Here is a 24,173-nt window from a genome sequence, read left to right on the forward strand (position 1 = left end):
TAATGACCCATACTTTGCATATAGGCAATTTTGGATTCCTAGAGTTTGCATCTTACCCTCTTAAGTGTTACCAACAAGACATGAAGACACAGAAATGACCTGAATATGGCCCAGACAAACAAGTGTTGTTGAAATAGAAACCTGCAGCCTTATGAACCCATTCAGTCATGGCTCATGGCATCATATGTTAATCTCAGCTGTGTGCAGTGAAACTTCACAAGTGACAGCAAAACATTATTTGAAAGAGGCCCCAAAACAACACAGAGCATTGCTGCCTAATGCAATGTATCCATCACATTATCTAGTAAATTAAGTAGACATTTTACCACCAGAGGGCGACCTTATTCCCACTCAATATTCACTTCTACAGTAATTTGCTAATTTTACCCCCATTGGTATCATTACAAAATAGACAACGTGCAGTTAAACCATGAAGAGGAGGAAGAGAACGAGCATTTATGTGCCTTAACAACAAGGATTTCCCAGACATGCAGCTTTGTCCATTAATATAATGTATGATGAAGAACTCTCTTCACTTGAGGTGTTTTTAATTATCTGTCTGGTTAGATCTCTATTCAGGTTGATGTTTTTTTCTTCTTCTTCTTCTTCTTCTTTTTCCAGCCTTGTACTTCTTGTTCTGGCTATAATGCATCACGGGGCACTATCAGAAAAAAAAATAAAAATACTGATATATGCTTTTATTTTGCTGGCAAAGTCCCTACACTTCTGGTGGAGTTGTGTCTATCTCTGGCTTGACGCAGCTGTGACGGAGAAGCCCAACCCATTTTGATTACGCACTAACAGTGGAGGGGGGGCGCGCTTGATGTCCTCTCTGAAGCGCTCAACCAACCCCTGCTGTTGAAATGTAAAGCTGGCAGTGTCCTGGTGTACCGCTGTTAAGGACCCGGCTCGCATACATCTGTGCCTCCAATCTGAAGGTTCTCTGCGTCGGAGAGATTCCGCAGCCAAATTACGCATGGAATGGTTTTGGGGGGATTGGAGTAGAAATGCAGCGCCGCACTTCCAGCCCACAACAAGAACCATGCCCAGATTACATTGCAAGCAAATCTATGACATCCTGTTTTTATCCATTACGACTTTGATATGAGTAACATTTGCTCGGATACCAACGAGGAGTGAAGAAAAAATATACAAAGCATACAAGCTGAAGGACGTTGTTTTCGCTGCAGACGATTGTGAACCGAAAACCTCTGCATTTAGGATTTTTTTTTTTTTGATGGAGCTGGAGAACATAGTAGCCAACACTGTACTGCTAAAAGCAAGAGAGGGTAAGTTGCCACATAAAGAGAGCTGCAATTAGTAAGTAGGCCTGGCTGTGTCACATTTTGCACTCAATATGCAGAAAAAGGTGGGAATAATGGTAATGACGGCAGTAGGTAGCCTGCCTGCAGACTGTAGGGCTCAGTACAGCAGCAGGTAAATCCTACAGATGCCTCAGAGAAAGAAAAAAAAAAAGCTTCTTACGCAATAAGACAACATAGGAACATCTCATTTGAAAATGATTCGTTGATGACTCGGTGATCAATTTTAACCTTGAATCAATCTCATGGATCATTCTTTATCCTCACTGATTTTGACAGATTCTATGCGTTTTCCCACATATGCGGGGGGGTCTACCTCCCACATCCGCTTTCGCAGTCTGCAAATTAATGCGCTCTTTCGCAACATTATACATGCTGAGGCAGAGAGTGAAGCAGGGAATAACTCTTTGCACAGAGTGAATAAATGAGTGTAGGCTGGCTGACATTTGAACGGTGATCTGCTGATGTGACTGCTGATGAAACCGATGTATAGGGCCTGCACAGAGCGACTCTGGTTATCAGAAACGGTCCAATGTCTGAGAAGGCCAGATAGTCTGATTATAGTCTAGAATATACAGGTATAACGTGTTATTAATAGCTTTTTTTCTAGGAAGACAGGGTCGTGCTCAGGGCAGGAGAATTGCCTGCAGGTAAACATCGTGCAGTCTGACGCCATGATTGTTTCCCTTAAAGTCTTCTGGGGGGGGACCCTAAACCTGTTTTAGGGAACAAGTGGGTTAAAGAAAAAATCCACCACCATTATACTTCCTTGTTACTCAGTATGTGTGTCATACTTATGTCTTATCAGAAAACAATTTGAAACCGTTAACAAGAAATTCTTCTGAATAAGCCTAACTCAGTCTTGTGGCACACACTCAGAAGTGCACCCACTAGTTTGGTTGCAGGCAGCACGTTGCTCCATGTGGCAACAGTCTCTGTGGTGTTGCGGGGTGACGCAGGAGAAGACTGTGCACCTCTGGCAGCTCCTTCTATTTATCCCACATGATGACATACGTAGGAGAAAAAAGGGGGCTGGTCTGCAGAGAGGCCAGAGAAAGAGTCATGGGAATTAACAAAGTGATGAAGTGAAACAGGAAGCTGACATACTGTCAAAACCCTTGACGAAGGATGCGTTCGCCTGCGGTTCAATCTGGACATTTTATTTTATGGGAGCAGAGCACGACTTGGCCGGTAAATTGAGCTTCATGAATTAATAAGAACAGTTAATGACCCATGACAGATCTCGTTTGTCCCAGCTGCTCCATTGGTGCTCGTCCAGTCCCTGCCTTGACTGTGTGTGGGAGAGACAGGGCCTTTTACAATTCACATTAAGCGATGAGACGGTTCTTTGAGTTAAAGCTGAAGCACGACTTTCTCTGCAGCTTAATCAATGGCCCTACAAATGCAGATCAACAGTTGAGTTCAGATTTGTTGCACTGAACACATTAAAACGTGTCACAGGTTGTTGTGAGTGTCCTTTAACTGTGTGAATCATTAGAGGTTTTATCTTACAGGGCCCAGTGCCAAAGAGATCCCGACGTGCTGCTGCCTCTCGCTCATATGTACGGCAGAGGAGAGTGTACACAGAGGCGCACTTTATGTTCACATACTAGCAACACCGAGGGGATGTGAATGGAGCAAATAAAGAGTGTTTATTCCTGTTTGTATATGCAAGTGGGTCTTAAGCCAAAACTGAAGTATGAGGCATGCATCCTCTTTCTAAACGCTGCAAGGGTCACACAACAGAAAGGCCCAGTTCCCACTGATATCTTTGCGGCGTTTTATGCCAGATTCCTCACACCACCCAAACCAGTAAAACGGTGTGAGTCGCGGCGAAGCGTTGAAATAAAAAGTGATTTGATACCCCCAGCCCAGGAGCGGCAAAAACAGGCCCTGTGCCAACTTCCATTGCTCTTCGGCCCTTCTGTGTCAGAGAGATCTGACGCTACAGGTCTGGCTTTAACTTGTGAACACTTCTCAATGATTAGAGAACCTAGAGATGGGAGATTAAAACCAGCTGGGACGCGTTTAAAACTTTAAGACCAAAGAGGATTTACGACCAATATGCTATTTCACGTCAATCACGGAATTGAAAATATAACTCCTATGGATTTTCATAGAAAAAAGAAGAAGCTCTCATCATATTGAACCATCTCGTTAAGTGTCCCCTCTCTTACATAAAGCCAAATGGTATTATACACTATCAGTTAGATGCAGCCCATAAGCTGTTTAATCAAATTGATTGTTACATAACAAACTGAGTGGGCTACTGCCATCCGAGCTCCATCTTCCTGTGGAGCTACTCTCCGGTCTCTGCGGAAGATACTTTATGGATGATGAGTGAGTATGCAGTGAAATGAAACATCCCAATCTCCTGCACGGTCATCTGAGTATCATCTGATGGCTGCAATACTGTTAACCCATCTTAAAAGCTCTGCTGTCTGCATGATCTTTGTCAGCAAGGAAACTGGGGTCATAACAGATCATAAAGGAAGTTCTGTGAAGTTATTCATGGCTGTCTGTTTTAGGGAGATCTGTTGGGATCTGCCTTTTCAATGAGAGCGGACATATAGTGAGCAGGTTTAATACCAGGGTATACTGTGGATTTATGTGTGTGTTAGCAGATGAGGGGTGTGGGGTTGAATTCCTTTGTTTAAATGTAACCTGAATCCAGCTGCTCTTACGAGAGCAACATCAGTGCAGTAGACCCTGGACTGTGTGTGTGTGTGTGTGTGTGTGTGTGTGTGTGTGTGTGTGTGTGTGTGTGTGTGTGTGTGTGTGTGTGTGTGTGTGTGTGTGTGTGTGTGTGTGTGTGTGTGTGTGTGTGTGTGTGTGTGTGTGTGTGTGTGTGTGTCCATTCACAACTCCTGCTGGCAGCAGTCACAGATTCCAAGCCAGGCTAACAAACGTCATCGGCTGTCGTAGTGAATGAGAGTAACAGGGAAAAACTGCATTGCTGCATGCAAATGCCTTTCTTGAATAGCTGTAGCAGAGTCTGATTATTTAGTTTGGGCTACTAGACTGAATTCCACTCCGATGCCTGCTGGCTTTTGCTTGCGGTCTGTCGTGTTTTTGGAGGTTGTGGTTGGGCGTGTAAAAATCCCTTCTGTCACATTTGGTGTATTATTCAGTACGGGAAAATGCTTCATACAGTGCAACCAGTACGTTAATGAATATCTCTGTGGTCAAAACACTTCAGTAGTGAAGGATTAGTTTATTTCCCCCTTATTCATCATTTCTTTAGAAGATTTAAATGATGTCATCAGATTGAGAACCAGACTTGTTGTTTTCGGAAGACTTTGTTAGGACTGTGAACCTCTAGAGTGATAAATGTATTTGTTTTTGGCCAATAGAGGAATCTCTTTAATGAATCAAGGACCTTGTTTGACAGTTTATATATATATACTGTAGATGAAAATGACAGTAGAATTTAGAGCTGCAAAAATGAGGCAATCAATTACTTGATCAAAAGTGAATTAATCTGCAGCTGCATGGATCATTTTTCAAGCAAAATGCCAAAAACGTGTAGGTTGCAGCTTTACCAATGTTTTTTTACTTTTTTTTTTTTTACATCTGATAGACTAAGCGATAATTGAGAAAATAATCAGCACACTCTTATAATAAAAAATAAAGATTCAAATTCGGTGACCAATCAATTGGTTGAATTTATCGAGAGATCTGTAAAACTTGTGTTTCTCCGCAAAGAATCACACAAAAGCATTACTTTAAATCTTGCGTTTACCAGATATGTGCTCACAAGGTTCTTGGAAGTAAGTCATTCAGCATGAAAAAAACATAAAACACAACTAATTGTTAAGAGAAATTTTAGTTGACTAGGACCAAAACGATTGATTAATCCACTTATAATGAAAGTAAAGGTTATTTGCAGCTTTAGTATAATTACATGTCTCAAAAATAGTCATTTATTGGGCCTGTTGGTTGTTAAGAAGATCAAAATCTGATAATACCTATCAAATATCTGACATAGTTCCAGAATTAAATGTTTTTTAATAATTGTTTGACTTGTTTTTGTGCTAAATTATAAATGGGGGGATTCTTAGAGAAAAGCCTTACGTAATTAGTATCTAAGTATGATGGTATCCAGTCATTTGGGATCTCCTAAAGTGCAATAGGACTGTAAAGAGTTCTAGATTCAGATCGCAAAGAGCCCTGATGTAATCTGTTGTGTTAGAAAATAATGTTATCATGGGATTTTTCCTTTATTTTGTGTTGCCCCATTGCACTCTCAAGAGGATGTTTAGATTAGCACAAACATCACATGCCAACTGATCAGTAACTGCAAGTAGCTACGCATGACACAGGATAACATGAGATAACTCTGAACATGTCTCCGAGCTCCTGCTGCATGCGGGTGGGAGGTGGGAGTTGGGGTGCTGTTGCTCCGTCATGTGATGCCACAGCAAGACTAAGCAACTGGGGAAGCTGCTGTCGTTAGTACCGACAGAATTCTAGTGAAATGAGTATGAGTAACCGGCTTGAATCTGCAGCCGTGACTGTCAAACACACAACACAGGTCTGATCCTCCACCTGCCAGCTAAAGGTGATGCAGCTATGAATAATATCCTGTAGATTCTAAAACACAAACGTTCTCTCCCACTTCCACACAAACAAAAACCCTTGCCTAGAGTACTCCTCCCTCAGGATCTCTCTGAAGGGAAAGGAGCCATGACATAATGACGTCAACTTTTATTTGGTAGAGAGCCTTAATGGAGGGGAGAGTAAAATACACAAGGGGGAAACCAGCTTGTTGTTTCCTCACTTGGTTCTTCTGACGGGAAAGAAGCAAAGCATAGGAAAAGAAAACCTGTGAAGAAATTCAGTTACAAATAGCTGCAGGGCTGTTCGTGACCCACTCTCATATTTATATTTTCTCTTAGCGGTGATTCACTTTGATTACTAAGGGGATAGTTGTGTTTTTTAATGTTCTCACTTCCTGGCATGAATGCTAAAGGAGCACTTAGCCTGCAATATTAGACCCCACAGAACTTACTGGCAGTCAGGGTTAGCCTACTGTAAACTGGTAATACTGTTAATATTAAGTTAGTGACACTGGAAAAAAATATTTTTTGGCTATGCTAGCGGCGTCGGTTTCTTTGGTTCGGACTGAAATATTTCAGTTTGGTACAGACATGGTCCCAATAGAATGAAGTCTACTGACTTTGGCCACAGCCATTTGGGTTTTATGTCGGATGGATTGCTTTAAATTGTGGTTGGGACTTGTTTCCCACATTTTAATTAGTCCAACACTTTGGTTTGTGGCCAAAAGCCTTTCAAAACTAATGCCATTCCCATCAACCTCAGCTGTATTTGGTCTGATTAGCAAATATTAGCATGTTAACAGGTAAAACTAAGACGGTAACATTATACGTAAAGAACTACAGCATGTGCGCATGCTGACATTCTCATTTATTCAAAGCACTGCCGTGCCAAAGTACCGCCTCACATAGTTGCTATAGCAGAGCTGTATACTCTTAGTCTTGTTTAAATGTTTCTCAGTATTATAAATCCACCTTGCTGCACCTCCTTCCCAACTTCATGAGATACATAACCACAGGCTTCCATATGACTTCTCTGTCAAAGCATTATTTGGCACTCTAGTTTCAGATTTTCTTAAGCCCAATTTTATTTGGAAAAATTTGGTTTGTGTGTCCTATTCTTGCAGGTTACAGTATAAAGTAATTATTTCTTGCTGAGATATTTTCAACACAGTTTCAGTTAAAATTGAGGGAAACATTTATGCATCAACATTTACAATATATATTTTTTGTGAATTCTTCAGTATTAAATCACAAGGGCTTTTCCTTGGCTCCCCATTTTCTACCAGTAGTTACATGGAGAAATTAACAAAAAAAGTAGCAAATATACCAATTTCTCCATCGACAACGCGCCACAAGGCTCGCTGTGTTTTGAGTAGGAGTGTGACTCATTTTTTCTTGAGTGGAAAAATTCTGCTCTCTGCCTCTTACTATCTCTATTGTTATTGCTGCCTGTACCCACTCATACAGTATACATAACTCCGCTGGATGCAACAAGTTCACGCCTGTTCTCTGGGGGTTTTCGAGTGGAATTCTGGGAAATATAGTAGATAATTATCTAAAGTAGAAGTAGACAAGGTGGGCTGAGGGAAAGTGGATGCAGAAAAAATTTGAATTTTATCAGCTCGTCACTTAAGTACTCCAGGAATGCACTGAGCAGCCAAACTGATGATATCTTTTTTCACCGTGGAAGACATACAGGTGAATACTCATGCAGCATTTTATCGTGTCTTGATGCATACGCGGCCCTGAGACCTGCTTCCTGTCCTCTGCATTGCTGCCACATCTCTTGAATGGACGTCCAATAAATATTTGATGTGCATTAATTGTGGAATAATCAATACTGTAGCTTATGAAGCTTTCTCCCTAATGTCTCCTGTTGTATAGGGGGCTAAATGCTAGACTATGCACTTTTTCAACATATCTATAGAAAGTCATAAACGCATATACAATATGGTCAGACATTTTGAAAATACATGAGGCTGAATAATTTAGAGAATATAAAGAAAGGACTTTTTATATTATATTATATGTTGTAAATATATTTTAAAAAAAGTATATATATACATTTTTTAAGACAACAACTGCTCTTCCTAGAGGATTGCTGTGAGTTTTCCGACATGATAGTGAAAAAAAGACAAACAAAATGCCCCATGAGTAAGTCCAAAATGCTCCAGAAAACCAGGTGAATGGGGTAAAAGCTGAAACAGCAGCTTTGTCTCAGCACTTCAGCTCAGTCAAGGCCACAACACACACTCAAGTACTTTTTTTTTTTCTTTCGAGGGATGTTGCCATAACAGGGACAAAAGAACATGGAATGTCAACACAGGAGCAAGAACTAACATCTTCATAAAGAGAGAGAGTGTGTGTGTGTGTGTGTGTGTGTGTGTGTGTGTGTGTGTGTGTGTGTGTGTGTGTGTGTGTGTGTGTGTGTGTGTGTGTGTGTGTGTGTGTGTGTGTGTGTGTGTGTGTGTGTGTGTGTGTGTGTGTGTGTGTGTGGACAAAAAGTAAATGGAGAACAGCTAGAGAGGATAGACACAGCTTGAGAAGAGCAATGTCATCACTTTAACCCCATTTCCGGGATGGGTTTTTGTGCTTGTACACACACACATGCTCACTACTATCTATCCACACACAGTGCAGCATGTTTTCCATCAGTTTGATAAGTTGGACCTCTTGTTTTCATTGGAAGCACTTTCCTCGATGTTTGCTCACTTGTGATGTAACTGCAGAGTTACTCTCTGAGCGAGAGGAGATTAATTCATCCCTCATAGAGATTTAGGTTAACTTTGCCATAATGTTTCGCCCTATCAAAACATTTATGGAGGTGAACAAACACTGTGTCAGAGCGTAGGAGCACCCCATTATGGCCAGCCTCATGTGGACTATGCTCTGTCCTCCTGGATCTTTACGGATGAACAAACAGCATGTATTACCCAGCGTGCCTTGGGCTGTGTGTGTGTTGCTTTGATCAGACAGCCTGGTGGGTTATATAATTTCAGTCTATTGAGTGTTTTTTCCCCCCTCAACATTCCATTTTTAATATATTTATAGTACAGGAAACTTGTGGCACATGACTGTCCCAGACAGGAAATGTACCCTGCCTTCTGCTGCCTTGAGTTGAGAGATTTCTGCCCTTGCATGCAAGTTTTCACACTGGTTACCTTCCTGCACATAGTTGTTCACTTATGAACACGCCTACTATCACAGACACAGTTACTCTAGCGACAACTGTCACAGCTCACCAGCTCTGAGGTCATGGACCGGTTTGACCACCCCGGTTTGTATTAACACATTGCTCCTGCCCTTGGCTTGTTGCTATTTATAGCAGCAATATTTACAAGGGCATAAAGACAGGGATATAGTCACAGTTGCATATTTTTTCTTAAAGCTTTGTGTAAATGTAGCTGTGAACATCATGTCAAATACTGAGTTTCTGACTAAATCAAACTTAAAAAACATGTAGCTTTCGTGCTAAATTCAGCTGCATTTTTAATGTCAAGTTAGATTCAAATGTTATTGCCAACACAGCACACATCGTGCATCAGGATACAGCTTTGTGCTAGCACCGATTCTGCTGATAAGATCTCTTTTTATTGTTTATGACTAATTTTAAGTTTATGATCCTTCATTAAGTGGTTTAACATGTGACCCCCGCAGCAGCCAAAAGAATAGTCAAGTGTTGCCAGGTAAAGGGTGAACGTCACAGATGTTTGTTTTGAGAGAGCCCGCAGATGCTGTTATTATTGCGATAATGGGGAATACGTGGACAAAGAGGCTCGTTCAGGAAGATAATAAGGCGGCTGGACGGAGAGGGGCCGACATGACATCATGGTGAACAGGGCAACAAAGAGCTTCTTCCTGCTATAGTCCTCCCCTCCTGCTCAGGTCTGGGCAGCGTTTTCCTCAGCTTCCTGTGGCACACAGACCACACACCCAAACAAACACTTGTTAAACTGTTAAACTAAACCTGAGAGCTAACCCTAAAATGTCCTCAGTTCAACAACAGGTTTTTCACATGTAGAGATCAAAGTACTAAATACTAAACTTCTATAGAGTTGATCCAATGAAAAACTTGACCTTTTACAGGATTTATTGTAGTGAGGTTGGCTGGAATGCATAAGCTTGTACAGATATATCTAATACACTGGTAAAATATAACATATATTAGAGTTTAGTTGATTATCTTCCATCTTTATTTATCTCTACATCCCAGCTCATATTGTATACATAGTAGCATGCAAACTTGGGACTTGCACAACCCACAAAAAGCACTAACTTGAAAGGTGTAATTTATTTCCAAGCAACTCTATTTCTATCTTTTTTTGCAAGAGATGGACGTTTAAAACTATGTCACCTAGATGTTTTGCTTTTCAGAGATGTTTGAGAGAGAGTGCCAATGCAAACTTCTCTTAAGTTGCTTGATAAGCTGCTTGTTGTTGTGCATTTACCCTTCATGTTTTGCATACACAATATCACGCGCCCTTACCTGCAGCTCCAATGCAAATAAAGTACATGTTTTGAACAGTTGGACTGTGGGAGAGAAAAAAGAGGGAGACTTTTTAGAGAACAAAGGCGTTTGTATCATCGTCTGGTACTGGTTGGCTTCACTGTGTTGGTACCTCGCTGACCACCATGGTGTGACTCAACCGCGAGGCCGACATTTAACAGATCAGACAAAGGAGGTGAGGTGCGAATGAGTGATAATCAGAAAGGGATAATCAGTTGTTTGTGAACAAGAATTACGTATCAAGTCACCGCAGGGAGGAGATGTGTGCGTAGAGTCAAATAAATCTACCAAAATCTAACTTTCTGCAGAGTGTAGGTGTAGAGAATAGAACATATTCACTGCGCTCCTGCCAGCGCTCACACGTCATGCTGTTGCAGATGTTGTTGTTACATATATGCCATTTGCACAGCGTGAACTTCAGGATGTGGTTTCGGCTGGTTGTCCACAGCAGATGTGACTGCATGTCTGGTGAGAAGTGTAAGTGGAGGTGTTTGAAACTTCAGCGACCGTGTATGTGTGTGTTTGTGTGTGTGAGAGCTACACACTGGTTGATGTCCTGGTTTACGTTTTTCAACACTTTATGAATATAACCTCACAGCAAAGCAGGGAAGTTTCTGAATGTGTGGATGGATGGGGGCCTGCAGAACTGTCCCAGTCGCTTAAATTGTGCATGAGGACATTACTAGAGAGAGGTTACAGTAGAAACAATGTGAGACCACACACACAAACACACACTCACAAATGTTTGGGATGCCGGTAACCCCCCTGGTGTTGCACCAGACGGATGTTGTTCCCTCTCTGACCTTATTTTTTGCTTCACTTGACATGCCTTCATGATGTCAGAGCTGCCAAGCAGAAACATAAATAAAAGGCAGCGACCATACTGCCCTCATGGAACAAATTAAACAAGTTCCTGTGTGCAGGGTACCCACGGCGCAGTGCATATTTATACTCATGTGTAAGTGAGTACAAGAGGGTTTATGGAAGGCATTTACGAGCATATTCATACTTTTAATAGCCCAGTTTTGTTAAACATGAACCCAGAGTTACTGATCTCTGCACATAAAACACTTATAAGTTAAGCTTTTTTTCCTGCAGCTTCATAACCTGGTTTTTAAATCCCTGTGCTTCCTTTTATCTTGATATTCACAATCCTTTTTGTAAACTTGACCCCCAACCCCCAGAAGTTTGTTACATCTTGCCATAATATTTCCACAGATATACAACGACTGACGGCCACCAACAATGCAACAGACATCAGAGATGTCAAAAGACACTGAGGCCAAACAGGAAATTGCTTGTTACATCCAGATGGATGAGTCTCTTATGTGGAGATGAATAATTTATGCATGATATTTGCATGTTTGTGGGAGCGGTTGGTTGTTTTTGCGTAAGGACATTCAGGTCTTTGCACCCAACAAGCCTCTGTTGTTACTCATGTTCCTTCTTGGAACAAAAAAAAGATTTTGTTGCAGCTCAACATATTTAACATGCTGACAGGCTAGCTGGTAAGAGATTGCCAAGCAGATTAGATGTTTTCTTCTCCACAAACTTTCCCACAACCTTACCATTTTTTCCCCCCGCAAATAGTGAAGAATGACATTCAAGGTTTTTTTTGCCTTACATGAATATGATATACTTGGCAAAATGAGGCCCTTTATTAAACATCAACTTCACTGAGAGTGCAGAAAAAATATGTTCCTGCAATATTAACTTTTTTCAGTTGGATAGTTACTGGATAATTTCATCAACCCTATAAGTGTAACCAGTGACCGTCAGTATATCCTTTTGTTTCAGTGGTCAAAAGGCCAAAGGGGAAGGGAACCTATGAGCTACAGCGTTGTGCTGTTTATATGCCCATAAAGCTTTAAACTTGTGACCTTATCGCACCCTAAAACAAAGGGGGTTGATTGGCCTGAAGCGGCAAATGAGGTCATTGGCTGGCAGCGATGATGTAGAGGTGATGGTGACAGAATATCCTCAACAGAGTCTAAAGAAAAAAAGTGGATTACAGGAAACAGAAAAAAAAGAACTGAAGCTGATGGCAGGAGAGCGGAGGAAGGGGAAGATGAGGAGGGGGAGAAAATGAAAAATAAATATGGAGAGCATTGAGAAGGAGAGAAAACAGGACACAGAAACACACATTATTTGTGGTTCTCTTGGCATTGTGTAGAGTTGAATGCCTGGGTGGAGCGCAGATGTTTGGTACAATTAATTGACATGGCGTTGACCCTTCAGAGGAAATCTATGCCATTTGGTGGACACTTTTAACTGCAAACGCCTCACAGTAGCATTCACTTTTAGCATGGTGGCCCCCATGGGGAATGACCTTCTCCGCTCACTCTCCTGTTATGCTTCTCGGCAGACGTCCGTTTTTGTTTTTATTAAAAGAGATTAACATATTGGACCACCCAACAAACACAGCAGAGTGTGCCGAGGTTTAGATGTGAAGCATTACTTTACATATTAACTGTTTTCAGAGAACAACTGGCGCTTAAATAAGGAAGTGTGCCTGTTTATAGCTTGTTTGGTCTACAGTAATGGTGATGAGGAGCAGGTGCTGGGAGTTAATGATTCTCTTAGGGGATATTTTGACTTGAGTTATTAATAAATTCAGTGTCAGCTGTGGTGACACAGGGTCCTTTATCTAAAACCATACCCTACCTGAAATCATGAAGTCCTACAAAATGTACCCCTATTTTTGTGGATTTTGCGGATAAACGTGTGAGGAATGATTTTAAAAAGTGTGTTTGTCTGCTCTAACACAAGCTGCAATCATTAACCAAAACGTATGTTGAATCAGCCCTGATAATTTGTGGGAATTCAACTTTTGTATCAATGGAAATAGAAAGAAGAAGAAAATTGACATTCAGGTTCATGAGACTGTTTTGGCACAGTCATTATATTTGAAATGATCACAATCCACATGTTGGCCGAACAGAAATAATTGCAAAAGATGCTGATTTTGAGTCTTTTATCTTCCCATTGTTAAGTTTAATTTAAATGTCTTGAATTTAAGTCCAAGTGAGTGAACCATGTAATATTGGAAAGGCAATGCAGTGTATTTGAGATTAACAGATACATTTCAAACAGCAGAGGAGGGAGAGATGAGAAAGTAAAGCAGAGGAATTGATGGAAAAACCTGTGAAAGCTTTCACTCAGAGGCTCCAGCATGACATAGCGCCTCTCGCATTCCTGCGTTATTACCTAAAGATGTCTGCTGGTCACTGCTTCTCCAGCTCTCATACTCTCAAAGTTGTCTCTCACATCAGGCCAGCCGCACGCAACCAATTTCCACTGCAGGGAGTGGTTAAGGGAAATCCCTGTCAGTTCATTAGATCAGTCTTTGCATATTATGGAAAGAAGTAAGACTGAAAGGGATGAGACGTAAGGCACAGCAAGCTGGAATGGATGGAAAACAGTGAAATAAGTTCTCACAGCTGTGTTTAAGCAGAATCCATGAGGAAATGGCAGAGGTGGTTATGACATGGTTTAGATGGGAAATGTTGAGGTGGTCAAATGTAAAAGGAAAGATAAATTGTATTAATGGATGACTGCACAGAAAGTTTTCCTTTAGGATGTGGATGTAAGTGATTTTTGTACAAGCTGCTGCAGGAAGCTGATGCATGATTATTCAGAGCCGTGGAATCCAGTCTGGCAAATTCCCGGGTTCTGATGGGAACTGAGCTGGTCAGAAAAGGCTTTCTGTCTGTGTGGACGTAAACACACACACACACACACACACACACACACACACACACACACACACACACACACACACACACACACACACACACACACACACACACACACACACATACTGAGTGAGGAAGAAAATCAGCAGAGAGTAAGGAGTGATTTTTGGAGGAAGTGAGACGTAATCTATGAATTATAAATACAGAGACTATGAGTTCATTCAGGGGAGAGCCCCCCCAACCCCACCCTTCTCCTGCTCCTTGTATCCATTAGGCCTTAATTTGCTCCTCGCTGATGAAAATAAACTTTGACAACTTTATGAAGTCCTTTCATTATAATTTTTTCATCTCTTGTTTTTCTCTGTCGCCACAGGTGGAGGAGGAAAGCGGAAAGGGAGGAGCAAAAAATGGAAGGAAATCCTTCGCTTCCCCCATATAAGCCAGTGCACTGAGCATGGAATTGACATCGGTAAGTGTTTGTGTGCTCAGCTTCATCGAAAAAGTGTGTCTGTCTATTAGTGTTTCCAAAGTCAGAGTTTCAAAGTGTGTGTACTTTTTTATTTATTTCCACAGACAGGGACTATGTCAGCATCTGTGAGAAACAGCCTATCGGACGGCTACTGTTCCGTCTTTACTGTGAGACCAGACCTAAACTGCAACGATGCATCCAACTACTGGACTCAATGGTACAAACACACACACACACACACACACACACACACACACACACACACACACACACACACACACACACACACACACACACACATACACAGACACTCACTCACTTTGAGTGGGTTTCTTATAACCAGAAGTTTGCCATTACTAATCCCGGAATATCCCCAGGAAAATTGTAGGCAAGTGAATAATCAACTTTCTCTTTCCTTTTAATAATTACCATCAAAGTGCATTTCACCACTAATTGACCATTCACTAACTTTAGCTTCAACTAGGAACAGCCGGCCTCTTAAACTTTGGATTTCTCCAGTTAATGAACGCATGGGGCTCTAATAAGAGATAGGTTACTTGGTATCCTTTCGAAAACCAAAAAGACACAAGAGTAAAAGTGTAAGGAATAGATAAACAGGGGCTTAGCGAATGGTCAATTCCTGTGTATGTGCTCAGGTGTGACTATATATTTAGAGTAGTGGGAAAGCAGCACTCCTTCCTGGATGAATGTTGTTTGGAAAACAGCCCCTTCCACTTTTTCCGTGCACTCACTTTCATTACAGCGTATCCTGAAAGTACCTTGATGCTAGGTCATGCAGCAAGTGGAGACAATTAAACTGAGTAGTGATTATTCAACCAGCCGGATTCCCCCTCCCCCGGCTTGTTGTCCCCCCCCTCACCAGTCTTTCTCTCCGCGTCTAGACGGAATAGCTCCCACATGACACATTTAACCCTTTATCTATGCCCAGAATATATTTGTGGGCATGTGACAGGACAGAAAGGACAGCATTGTTTCCCACACCACCCCTTCCTAACCCACCACCCCCACCCTTCTCTGCCCGCCATCAACCACCCAGCCCTAAAAATGACCACCACCCTCTGCGAGGGGGGAAACCACTCACAGGCACTCATCCCAAACACATGCTGGCGTTAATTCTGCAATCCATAAGGCCACACTCAGTGTTGAACTGTATTCTCACAGCTCTACAGACTAGCTATAAACCAGGCCTGAGGGTGATTACAACCAGGCAGGTGCTTGTATTTTAAGTGATTAATGTGATTAACGTGATTCCTCTTCAGCTATGAGGTTTGCTAGAAACTGTTTTATTATGTAATCCTGACAACGTGTTTTTACAGAAACTATAATAAAGCTTTTCATCAGTCAGATTTACGGGAACAGTTCAGTGTGTGTGTGTGTGTGTGTGTGTGTGTGTGTGTGTGCGCGTGTGTGTATATGCATTGAAGTGCAGTAACTGCCTTGTTGTTGGCAGTAGTCTACTGTAAAATCTGGAAACTGATAAAACTATATATTAAGGCTCCATAAATCTATGAGGACAATCCAATTTGTGAAAATAATTTTTTTCAACATGGCCTGAATTATATAGTTTTTCCACTTGTAATGTGGCTGAACTATCTATAAAGGCTTTGCAAAGTTACAAGCTTTTTACAATATCCTTGCAAGTTTTTTTTTGATATTTACAAAGTCCAGACTATGTCAGGAAGCATATGCCTAACTTTGAAATCTTGACTGAGCATGAGTCCCTTGAGGCTATAAATAAATTTGATCCTGTTACTCAGGGGTAGTCTCCCTTTTCTATCAGATCCTACACACCAGAGCTCTGCTGAACACATCAGGACTTAAACAGACGGAGGCGGACGAGTTGCGTGCAGAAATACAGGATAAGGTCTTGGACAAATTGACAATTTGTATAAGAGTATACATGACTGTTCGGTAAATGTCAGACGTAGTCTTATGATGTTTAAAATGTAACACAGTCTCCATTATTCCAGAGAAAAGTAAATCAGCTTTTCACTGATGTTTCACCCGTTTGTAATCAAGGTCTATGATCTGCAATTTAATAGCATAATAATGAAAATGGCTGTTTTGTTTGGAATGGTGAGGGCAAAAAAAGTTAATCTTGCAAGTGTGGAAAATGGACCCTGTACCCACAGAGCAGAAGTGTGTAAGCCATGAGAAAGCATGAACACAAGTGTTTAGGAGGAAGAGGGTTTGTGTTTGTGTTTGTGTTTGTGTTTGTGTGTGTGTGTGTGTGTGTGTGTGTGTGTGTGTGTGTGTGTGTGTGTGTGTGTGTGTGTGTGTGTGTGTGTGTGTGTGTGTGTGGTGTGTGTGTGTGTGTGTGAAGGTGTAAGTGTGTGTGTGAAGGTGTAAGTGTGTGTAACAGAGGAAGGAATGCGAATCGGGGTTCCAGTGGTTCCTCTTACATCAAGAGAAGATGTACGTGCACACAATTTTATGTGTGCGTGTGTGTGTATGTTGGATCCCCTCTGCTTCCAAAAGGCTAAAGGGGCGTCTTCTTTTCCATTTGGCTGACCCCCACTGGCAAAGGGTGGGAGTCAGAGAGCTCATTTACTGTGTGTGTGTGTGTGTGTGTGTGTGTGTGTGTGTGTGTGTGTGTGTGTGTGTGTGTGTGTGTGTGTGTGTGTGTGTGTGTGTGTGTGTGTGTGTGTGTGTGTGTGTGTGTGTGTGTGTGTGTTTGTGTGTGTGTGTGTGTGTGTAATTTATCTGGAGCCTCTGATAACAAAGCCTCCGTTAATCAACACTTGGCAGCAATCACAGTTCACTCTTTCTTTCTTTCTCCCTTTCTATGTCTCTCTCTCTCTCTCTCTCTCTCTCTCTCTCTCTCTCTCTCTCTCTCTCTCTCTCTCTCTCTCTCTCTGTGTCTCTCTCTCTATGTCTCTCATACTCCTATAAGTTTCCTTCATTTGTATAGATGCAGTATGTATTTATTTCTGGGGTTTTTTGGGCTTTGTTACGAAGTGTCAGCGACACTGGGGCTTTTTAATCCCTGTTTTTCCTAAAGCTCCAGGCTTATGTGTATATGTACTGAATATATACAAATGTGTGTATGTCTGTCTGTGTGTGTGTGGGTGTGTGTGAGTGTGTGTGAGTGTGTTTTGTAGTGGAAAGCTGGTGATGCTGGTGTGACACACTGTGACACTCCAGGACCTCAAGGAATCCCGTCGTGTTTACTCTGTGGTTGCCAAGCGACACAGGACCATGTTGGAAAAAAGCCCCAGATAGAAAGAGTTGGGCCAGCGTGCCGCACAGGCGGCATGTTGCTTCCCCCCTTTTTGAGAAGTTAAAAGTGCTGGCTACGAAATGCGTCAGAGCGCCTCTGCGAGAGAATCCAATATGTCCATCGTGTAACATCCAAAACTGTTTGTACCAACAGCTTCAAATGTTGAACACGGAGCCAAGAGCAGCATATGTTTCTGTGAGAGTGACAGCGACACACAGAGATACAGAGTGAGAGGTGTGTGTCGCTGTCACCACTAAACCGCAGCTACTCTATCATACATATTACACAACCAGACAGAAGTTTGGCATTTTTCCTTTTTCATAGTTGGAAAAAAGGGAGAGGGTACATAAGTAAGTAACATGTCCCTAGTCACGCAGACTTCTTCTGGTTGGATGATTATTTAACACTTGTTGTGTTAAGTATTTTTATCGTTAAAGGCTTTTTAGTTGACACTTTTCTGTATATAACACAAATAGGTAACACTTTCTGTTAAGTAACCCTTTATAAAGTTGGAACCGATGGTCATATTAATATTAATATTGTAATAGATCAGTTATAAACCATTATTTAAAATAATTTGGTTGCCAAGTTTTGAAAAAGGCCTTTTGCTGATGTTTAACTTTATCAAGAATACAGATGAATGGGGATAACAATTCATCAGTTCATCAACTTTTCAGTTGCAAACGTTATTTAAGTCATCAATGTCAATGTCTCACAAGTTAAATCTGTAAATGTTAGGTAATTGTTAATGAATAAATTTTGGATGCACAACTACATCTACTTCTGTAATAGATGTGGGTCTTGACTCTCACAAGATGACGCAAATTGAGTGATATCATTTAATCAGTTGATATTTATAATGCTGTATTTTATAAAAAAAACGGCAAACAATAATGTTAATGATATGATTTATATTTTTTATATTCAGGAAGACTATGAGGTGACACCTGATGAAAAAAGAAAATGCAGAGGGGACCAGATCATCAAGACTTTTCTCTCAAAACATGTAAGTTTCTTTATCCGATACATTTTTCCTTCCTATTTCCTTTCACATTTTGTTGTGAAAGTTAATTTAGTAGCCTTTTAAAGTACTGTTTAAATCCTAAAAAAGCAGACAATAATGGTGAAATAAAATCAATCACAAGGGTGCTTACATAGGACCTGTTGTAGTCAACTTAAACATTAAATGTACAAAAAAACTATGCACTGTTTGCACAGCGCGCATGTGCATAATGTGCTGATACTCTACATAAAGTTATGTGTCTCCTTAGTCTGATGTAGTGTGTAATAAAAGTAATGTATCTGTGTATGTGTCCACGTATGTCACTGTGTGTGTTTGCATGTGTTGATGTAGTCACCTCAGCGTGTAGACATAGCAGAGGTTTTTGCAGACCAGTGCAGAGAGAACCTCGAGCTCAGTCCATGTAAGGAGATCTTCAACAACTGCCGCAAGTGAGTCGCCACTTTTTCTTTATTCACTTTTCACCTGTTTGTTGTACTCTCTTTTTTCTCTCTGCCTTTTTTTTTAACTCATGAAAAGATCTATGTAACAGCACAAATATTGCTGCGTGATACTCAGTTGTAACATTTTTTTGCGTGGGACCAGGGTCGTCCATGACTACCTGAGTGGAGCTCCGTTCTTGGACTACCAGAACAGCATGTACTTTGACCGATTTCTGCAGTGGAAGATGCTGGAGAGGTACGCAAATGAGCTATAATGAGTTGTTTGCATAGGAGTGGCAAAATTAATGTTTAACAAAATTATTATACAACTGATATACAATCAGTGGCCACTTAATTGGGTACACTTGTACCATCTAATGCAGTTCAATATAAAAGCGCTGCCATTCATTTGAGCTGTACAAATGTATAAGGTTTTGTTGATATTGTTGGTTATGTAAATTTAATTAAAATGATTATTACTGAAGTTGAACAGAACTTCATCGAGAGATGTTTCCAATTTTTTGTCCTCTCTATTAACATTTATGAAGGTGGCAGAGTATTAGACACACTTCTGAATATGTTGCAAACCACCACTAACTCAAACTCTGACCTCAGTGCAAAGTCATGTAACTGAATTAAGATCTTTATGACAGTGCAAAAAATTATAGTAAAGGCATCGTTAAAGTTTATTTTAAAGCAAAACTGTATTGGATTACATTAGTGTAATGTGTAAAAATACACAATAAGTGTCTCTAAAATAAATATACATAAATATTTTCAACAGAATGACCCCTATGATGGAAGCAGCATTGTAGTGTGATCTAAGCTACTTACCTGCTTTATACATTGTAGGGTAGTTTAATTTATAACTATAAATCTTGAACGCATAATTTCTTATAAGGTGATAATAGGTTTTGTATCTTACTTATAATACGTAACAAGTACTTAATAAGTGAAGTAAATAGTAACTAGCTGTAAAAAATAAATGTAGTAGTAGTAAAACCAAAAAATGTTTTTATTTGAAATGAAGTAGAAATATAAAGTAGGATAAGATTAAAACATTCAAGTAAAGTACAAGTACGTTTATTTTAAAATGTTATATACGTTTTTTGTTTTGTTTTGCCTCCTGATTCAAACATATGAAAAAACTGTCAGATGTGATTTCCCACAACATTATTATTATCAGTTTGAAGAACAAAACAATAGGCAGGTGGAGAAACTTAACTTGGATAGAGTCACAAGTATGATGTATGATGACTCTGGGCAGGAAAATATTTTATGCAGAGTGCATATCAAAGGCAGTTATAAGTAAACAACAGGCTTTTAGAGCAGCCTTGATTGTATCCGTGTCTGGAAAGTGAAATTTCGAACAAGAGGCCCCACCCTCTGCACAGGAAACAGACTCAGGATGATATTGAGTTCCGTTGATAACATCTCTGTCCTAATCGATACTATATGAGCATCTATTAATGGATTTTGCTGTGTCTGTGTTCTGTCAGGCAACCAATCACTAAAGACACATTCAGACAGTACAGAGTGCTGGGGAAGGGAGGATTCGGAGAGGTAAGAGACAATGATGATGATGATTGTCATAAATATTGATGACAGCAATGTGCGAGATACCGTTCTGTTTTTTTGGCCTAAGGTGTGTGCCTGCCAGGTTAGAGCTACAGGGAAGATGTATGCCTGCAAGAAGCTGGAGAAGAAGAGGATAAAGAAGAGGAAAGGGGAGTCCATGGCTCTCAACGAGAAGCAGATTTTAGAGAAAGTCAACAGTAGATTTGTTGTGAGTATTAACGTAAAAGAAGGGTTTAAAGGTTATCTGCATGCCTGTTGTTTTGTCTAAGAACTTTCATACCATTTAACTTCTTGTCTTTTAGGTGAGCTTAGCGTATGCATACGAGACCAAAGACGCTCTGTGTCTGGTGTTGACCATCATGAATGGTGGAGACCTGAAGTTTCACACCTACAACATGGGCACACCAGGCTTCGAGAAAGACAGGGTCCAGTTTTACGCCGCACAAATCTGCTGTGGACTGGAGCATTTGCACAGGGAATACATCGTCTATAGGTAGCACTCAGCACTCACCTCAATTCTCCTTTTCTTTTATTGAGTTTTAATGCTGTCCTGAATCAGGTTTTTAAATGCTATAGATTATAACGTGTGAATCAATACATTTGTCCTAACATATGCTGTGGTATTTGCAGGGATTTGAAACCGGAGAATATCCTATTAGATGACAATGGTGAGTTTCAGCTTAGATGACATTTTTTGTTGTTGTTCTACAGAATTTCAAACCACATGAAGGTTTTATAATCCACTGAACTTTGAATAAAGGAAATGCATCATGCTCCCCACTGTTACGCTACAGGACACATTCGTATTTCTGACCTGGGGCTGGCCATCAAAGTGCCTGACGGAGAACTCATCAGAGGCAGGGTTGGGACTGTGGGCTACATGGGTAAGAAAACACTGTAATCAACAATTCCATGAGTACGTTTACCTGAGTTATTACCAACTTTAAACCATAACGACCTGTTTCCCTTCCTTTTTCAGCTCCGGAGGTGATAAACAATGAAAAGTACGGCATGAGTCCTGATTGGTGGGGGCTGGGCTGCCTCGTTTACGAGATGACCGCCGGGCGATCGCCCTTCCGAGCCCGCAAAGAACGAGTGAAACGGGAGGAAGTAGAGAGGAGGGTGCAGGAAGAGGAGGAGGAGTATAACGACAAGTTTACAGAGGACACAAAGGCCATCTGTAGAATGGTAAGTGATGACAGAAAAATGTTTGTATGGAGAGACGGATGAATGATGATTTAATTATTCATCTTCTGCTCACTCAGCTGCTGACCAAAGACCCTAAGCAGAGGCTGGGGTGCCTGGCGGACGGAGCGGACGGCGTCAAGGCCCACTCGTTCTTCAAAAACATCAACTTCAAGAGGCTGGAGGCTGGAATAGTGGAGCCTCCCTTTGTGCCTGATGTGAGTAATGTATACTATAGTACATACTGCATTTTTAAATAATCTCTCTGCACACAAAACTGAATTCTGAAACTCTACTTTTTCTGTATTTAGTTGAACCTTAAATGGTCTAATATGGCCACAAAAGCATTTAAAATTCCATGATTATAAATGATCTGTAAAGATAAACTTGTCTTCTGTTTTTCCTCTCAACCCCTATCTTTTTCGTGGTCATTGCCCTTTCCCAGCCTCGGGCAGTGTACTGTAAGGATGTTTTGGACATAGAGCAGTTCTCCACAGTGAAGGGAGTAAATTTGGACCAAACTGACAATGACTTCTACTCCAAATTTGCTACAGGCAGTGTTTCCATCCCATGGCAGAATGAGGTAAGTGTGTGTACTTAATATGACTTCCTTTAAATTCTCAGTGCAGTTTGTGTAACTGCTGGAAGGCCTCACTTAATAAAGTTCAACCCATATTCTCTTTTCCCTTTCCTTTTCCCTCCTCTCATTCAGATGATTGAAACTGAGTGTTTCAGAGATTTGAATGTGTTCGGGCCTCAGGGGACAAGACCTCCAGATCTGGACTGGAATCAGCCGCCAGAGCCGCCCAGACGCAGCCTGCTGGACAGGATCTTCAGGAGGCATGTAAGTGAACACATACGCACACACACACACACACACACAAACATTGATAAATGCTTACAAACTAACAAACACAAATCTATCTCTCTTTTTCTCTGCAGCACCCGGAGGTGTCCATTTCCCACAGCCGTGTGCAGTCTTCCAGCGTAAACTCTGTGGACTCCATGTCCAACTCTGCCCCCTAGTGGCACAGCGACAGTGTGGGAACCACACACGCAAAGGGAAGGAGCTCTGAGGGGCTTCCCCGCTGCTGATTGGTCTACAGCCGGGGCCTGAGCAGCAGCCGGAGACAACCTGTTTCTAAAAGCCTAAATGGTCGGAGGGTGGGGGTGGGGTGGGAGGGGAGGGGGGGGAGGGGGGGATGACCAGGCCCTGAGACCACGGGCATTTGTAGTGGGATGGTCAATGTTGTAAGAGACGTTTGGAAATATTCGGACAAACATTACTTACCCTCAGGATTGTTGGACTATAGAACAGAGCCACTGATGTTGATGAAAACAGAGAAGGATAGAAAACAAGCTAATATTCAGGGGATCCACTGTATAATAAAGACCACCACAGGGAATAGAAGATGGGGTCTTGGTGAATTTTTTGTTTTTCCAGAAAAAGGAATTTCTTTTTCACTCATTTCCAGTCTGTACCTTGTATCTCTGGATCTATCCACACCCCTCCGAGCTTCACGTCTATACAACTCTTACTCTAACTTATTTCTTTCTCTGCATTTCCACCTCCCAGACTGTACCTCAGATATCACTCCTTAACATTCAGAACACATCACCTCAACAACCTCAACACATAAAGTACATTGCCTTGCGTACGCTCAGGCCAAAGATTACGGTTTAGTTTTGTGATACTGTTGTCATGTTGATTTATTGTCTTTTGAAGGTTTTCAGCCGTCGTTTAGAACCACAGGAAGATCAGAATGTGTGACCCGTTTTATACACTTTCTCTCAATATGAGCCTCCAGACATATCATATCGCTTAATACATACAGTACATACACAATCAGATAGACATACAAAGACAGAATTGTGAGAATCGTGTTGTGTTTTCATTGCATGGACAAGTGTAAGTATGGACAGCTGTATCCCTTTTCGCTTCTGCATACCTCATTCCACTGATGTTACCATCGCATACTGTACAACACAGGATGTCTCCATCGGTTTACAGTGTCACTTTATATTTGACATTATGTGGAAACGAAATAATATGCTGTACAGAAACAGAAATCTAGAATTTTTTTTTTTTTGCTCAATTTTTCTGCACAGTCCCCTGTGGAGTGGAGGGAAACACATGCACTCAGCCTGACTTACAAGTTGCACAATTAAAACTG

The 24,173-nt window shown here is 41.2% G+C and overlaps 1 protein-coding gene across 1 annotated transcript; it reads left to right on the forward strand.

Annotated features, from left to right (window-relative positions):
- Positions 1 to 821: 821 nt before the first annotated feature.
- On the forward strand, positions 822 to 23,154 carry grk5l (G protein-coupled receptor kinase 5 like). Its single transcript, XM_054610302.1, has 16 exons — positions 822 to 1,289; positions 14,457 to 14,552; positions 14,657 to 14,769; positions 18,722 to 18,799; positions 19,148 to 19,245; positions 19,400 to 19,492; positions 20,736 to 20,799; positions 20,882 to 21,022; positions 21,117 to 21,307; positions 21,445 to 21,482; positions 21,609 to 21,698; positions 21,794 to 22,002; positions 22,080 to 22,217; positions 22,445 to 22,582; positions 22,712 to 22,843; positions 22,942 to 23,154. The coding sequence occupies exons 1-16, from the start codon at positions 1,238 to 1,240 to the stop codon at positions 23,023 to 23,025; spliced, it is 1,755 nt and encodes a 584-aa protein (XP_054466277.1). The 5' UTR covers positions 822 to 1,237; the 3' UTR covers positions 23,026 to 23,154.
- The last annotated feature ends 1,019 nt before the right edge of the window (positions 23,155 to 24,173 follow it).

This window comes from Anoplopoma fimbria, chromosome 13 (assembly GCF_027596085.1).
Source record: "Anoplopoma fimbria isolate UVic2021 breed Golden Eagle Sablefish chromosome 13, Afim_UVic_2022, whole genome shotgun sequence".
Taxonomy (NCBI): Eukaryota; Metazoa; Chordata; class Actinopteri; order Perciformes; family Anoplopomatidae; genus Anoplopoma; species Anoplopoma fimbria.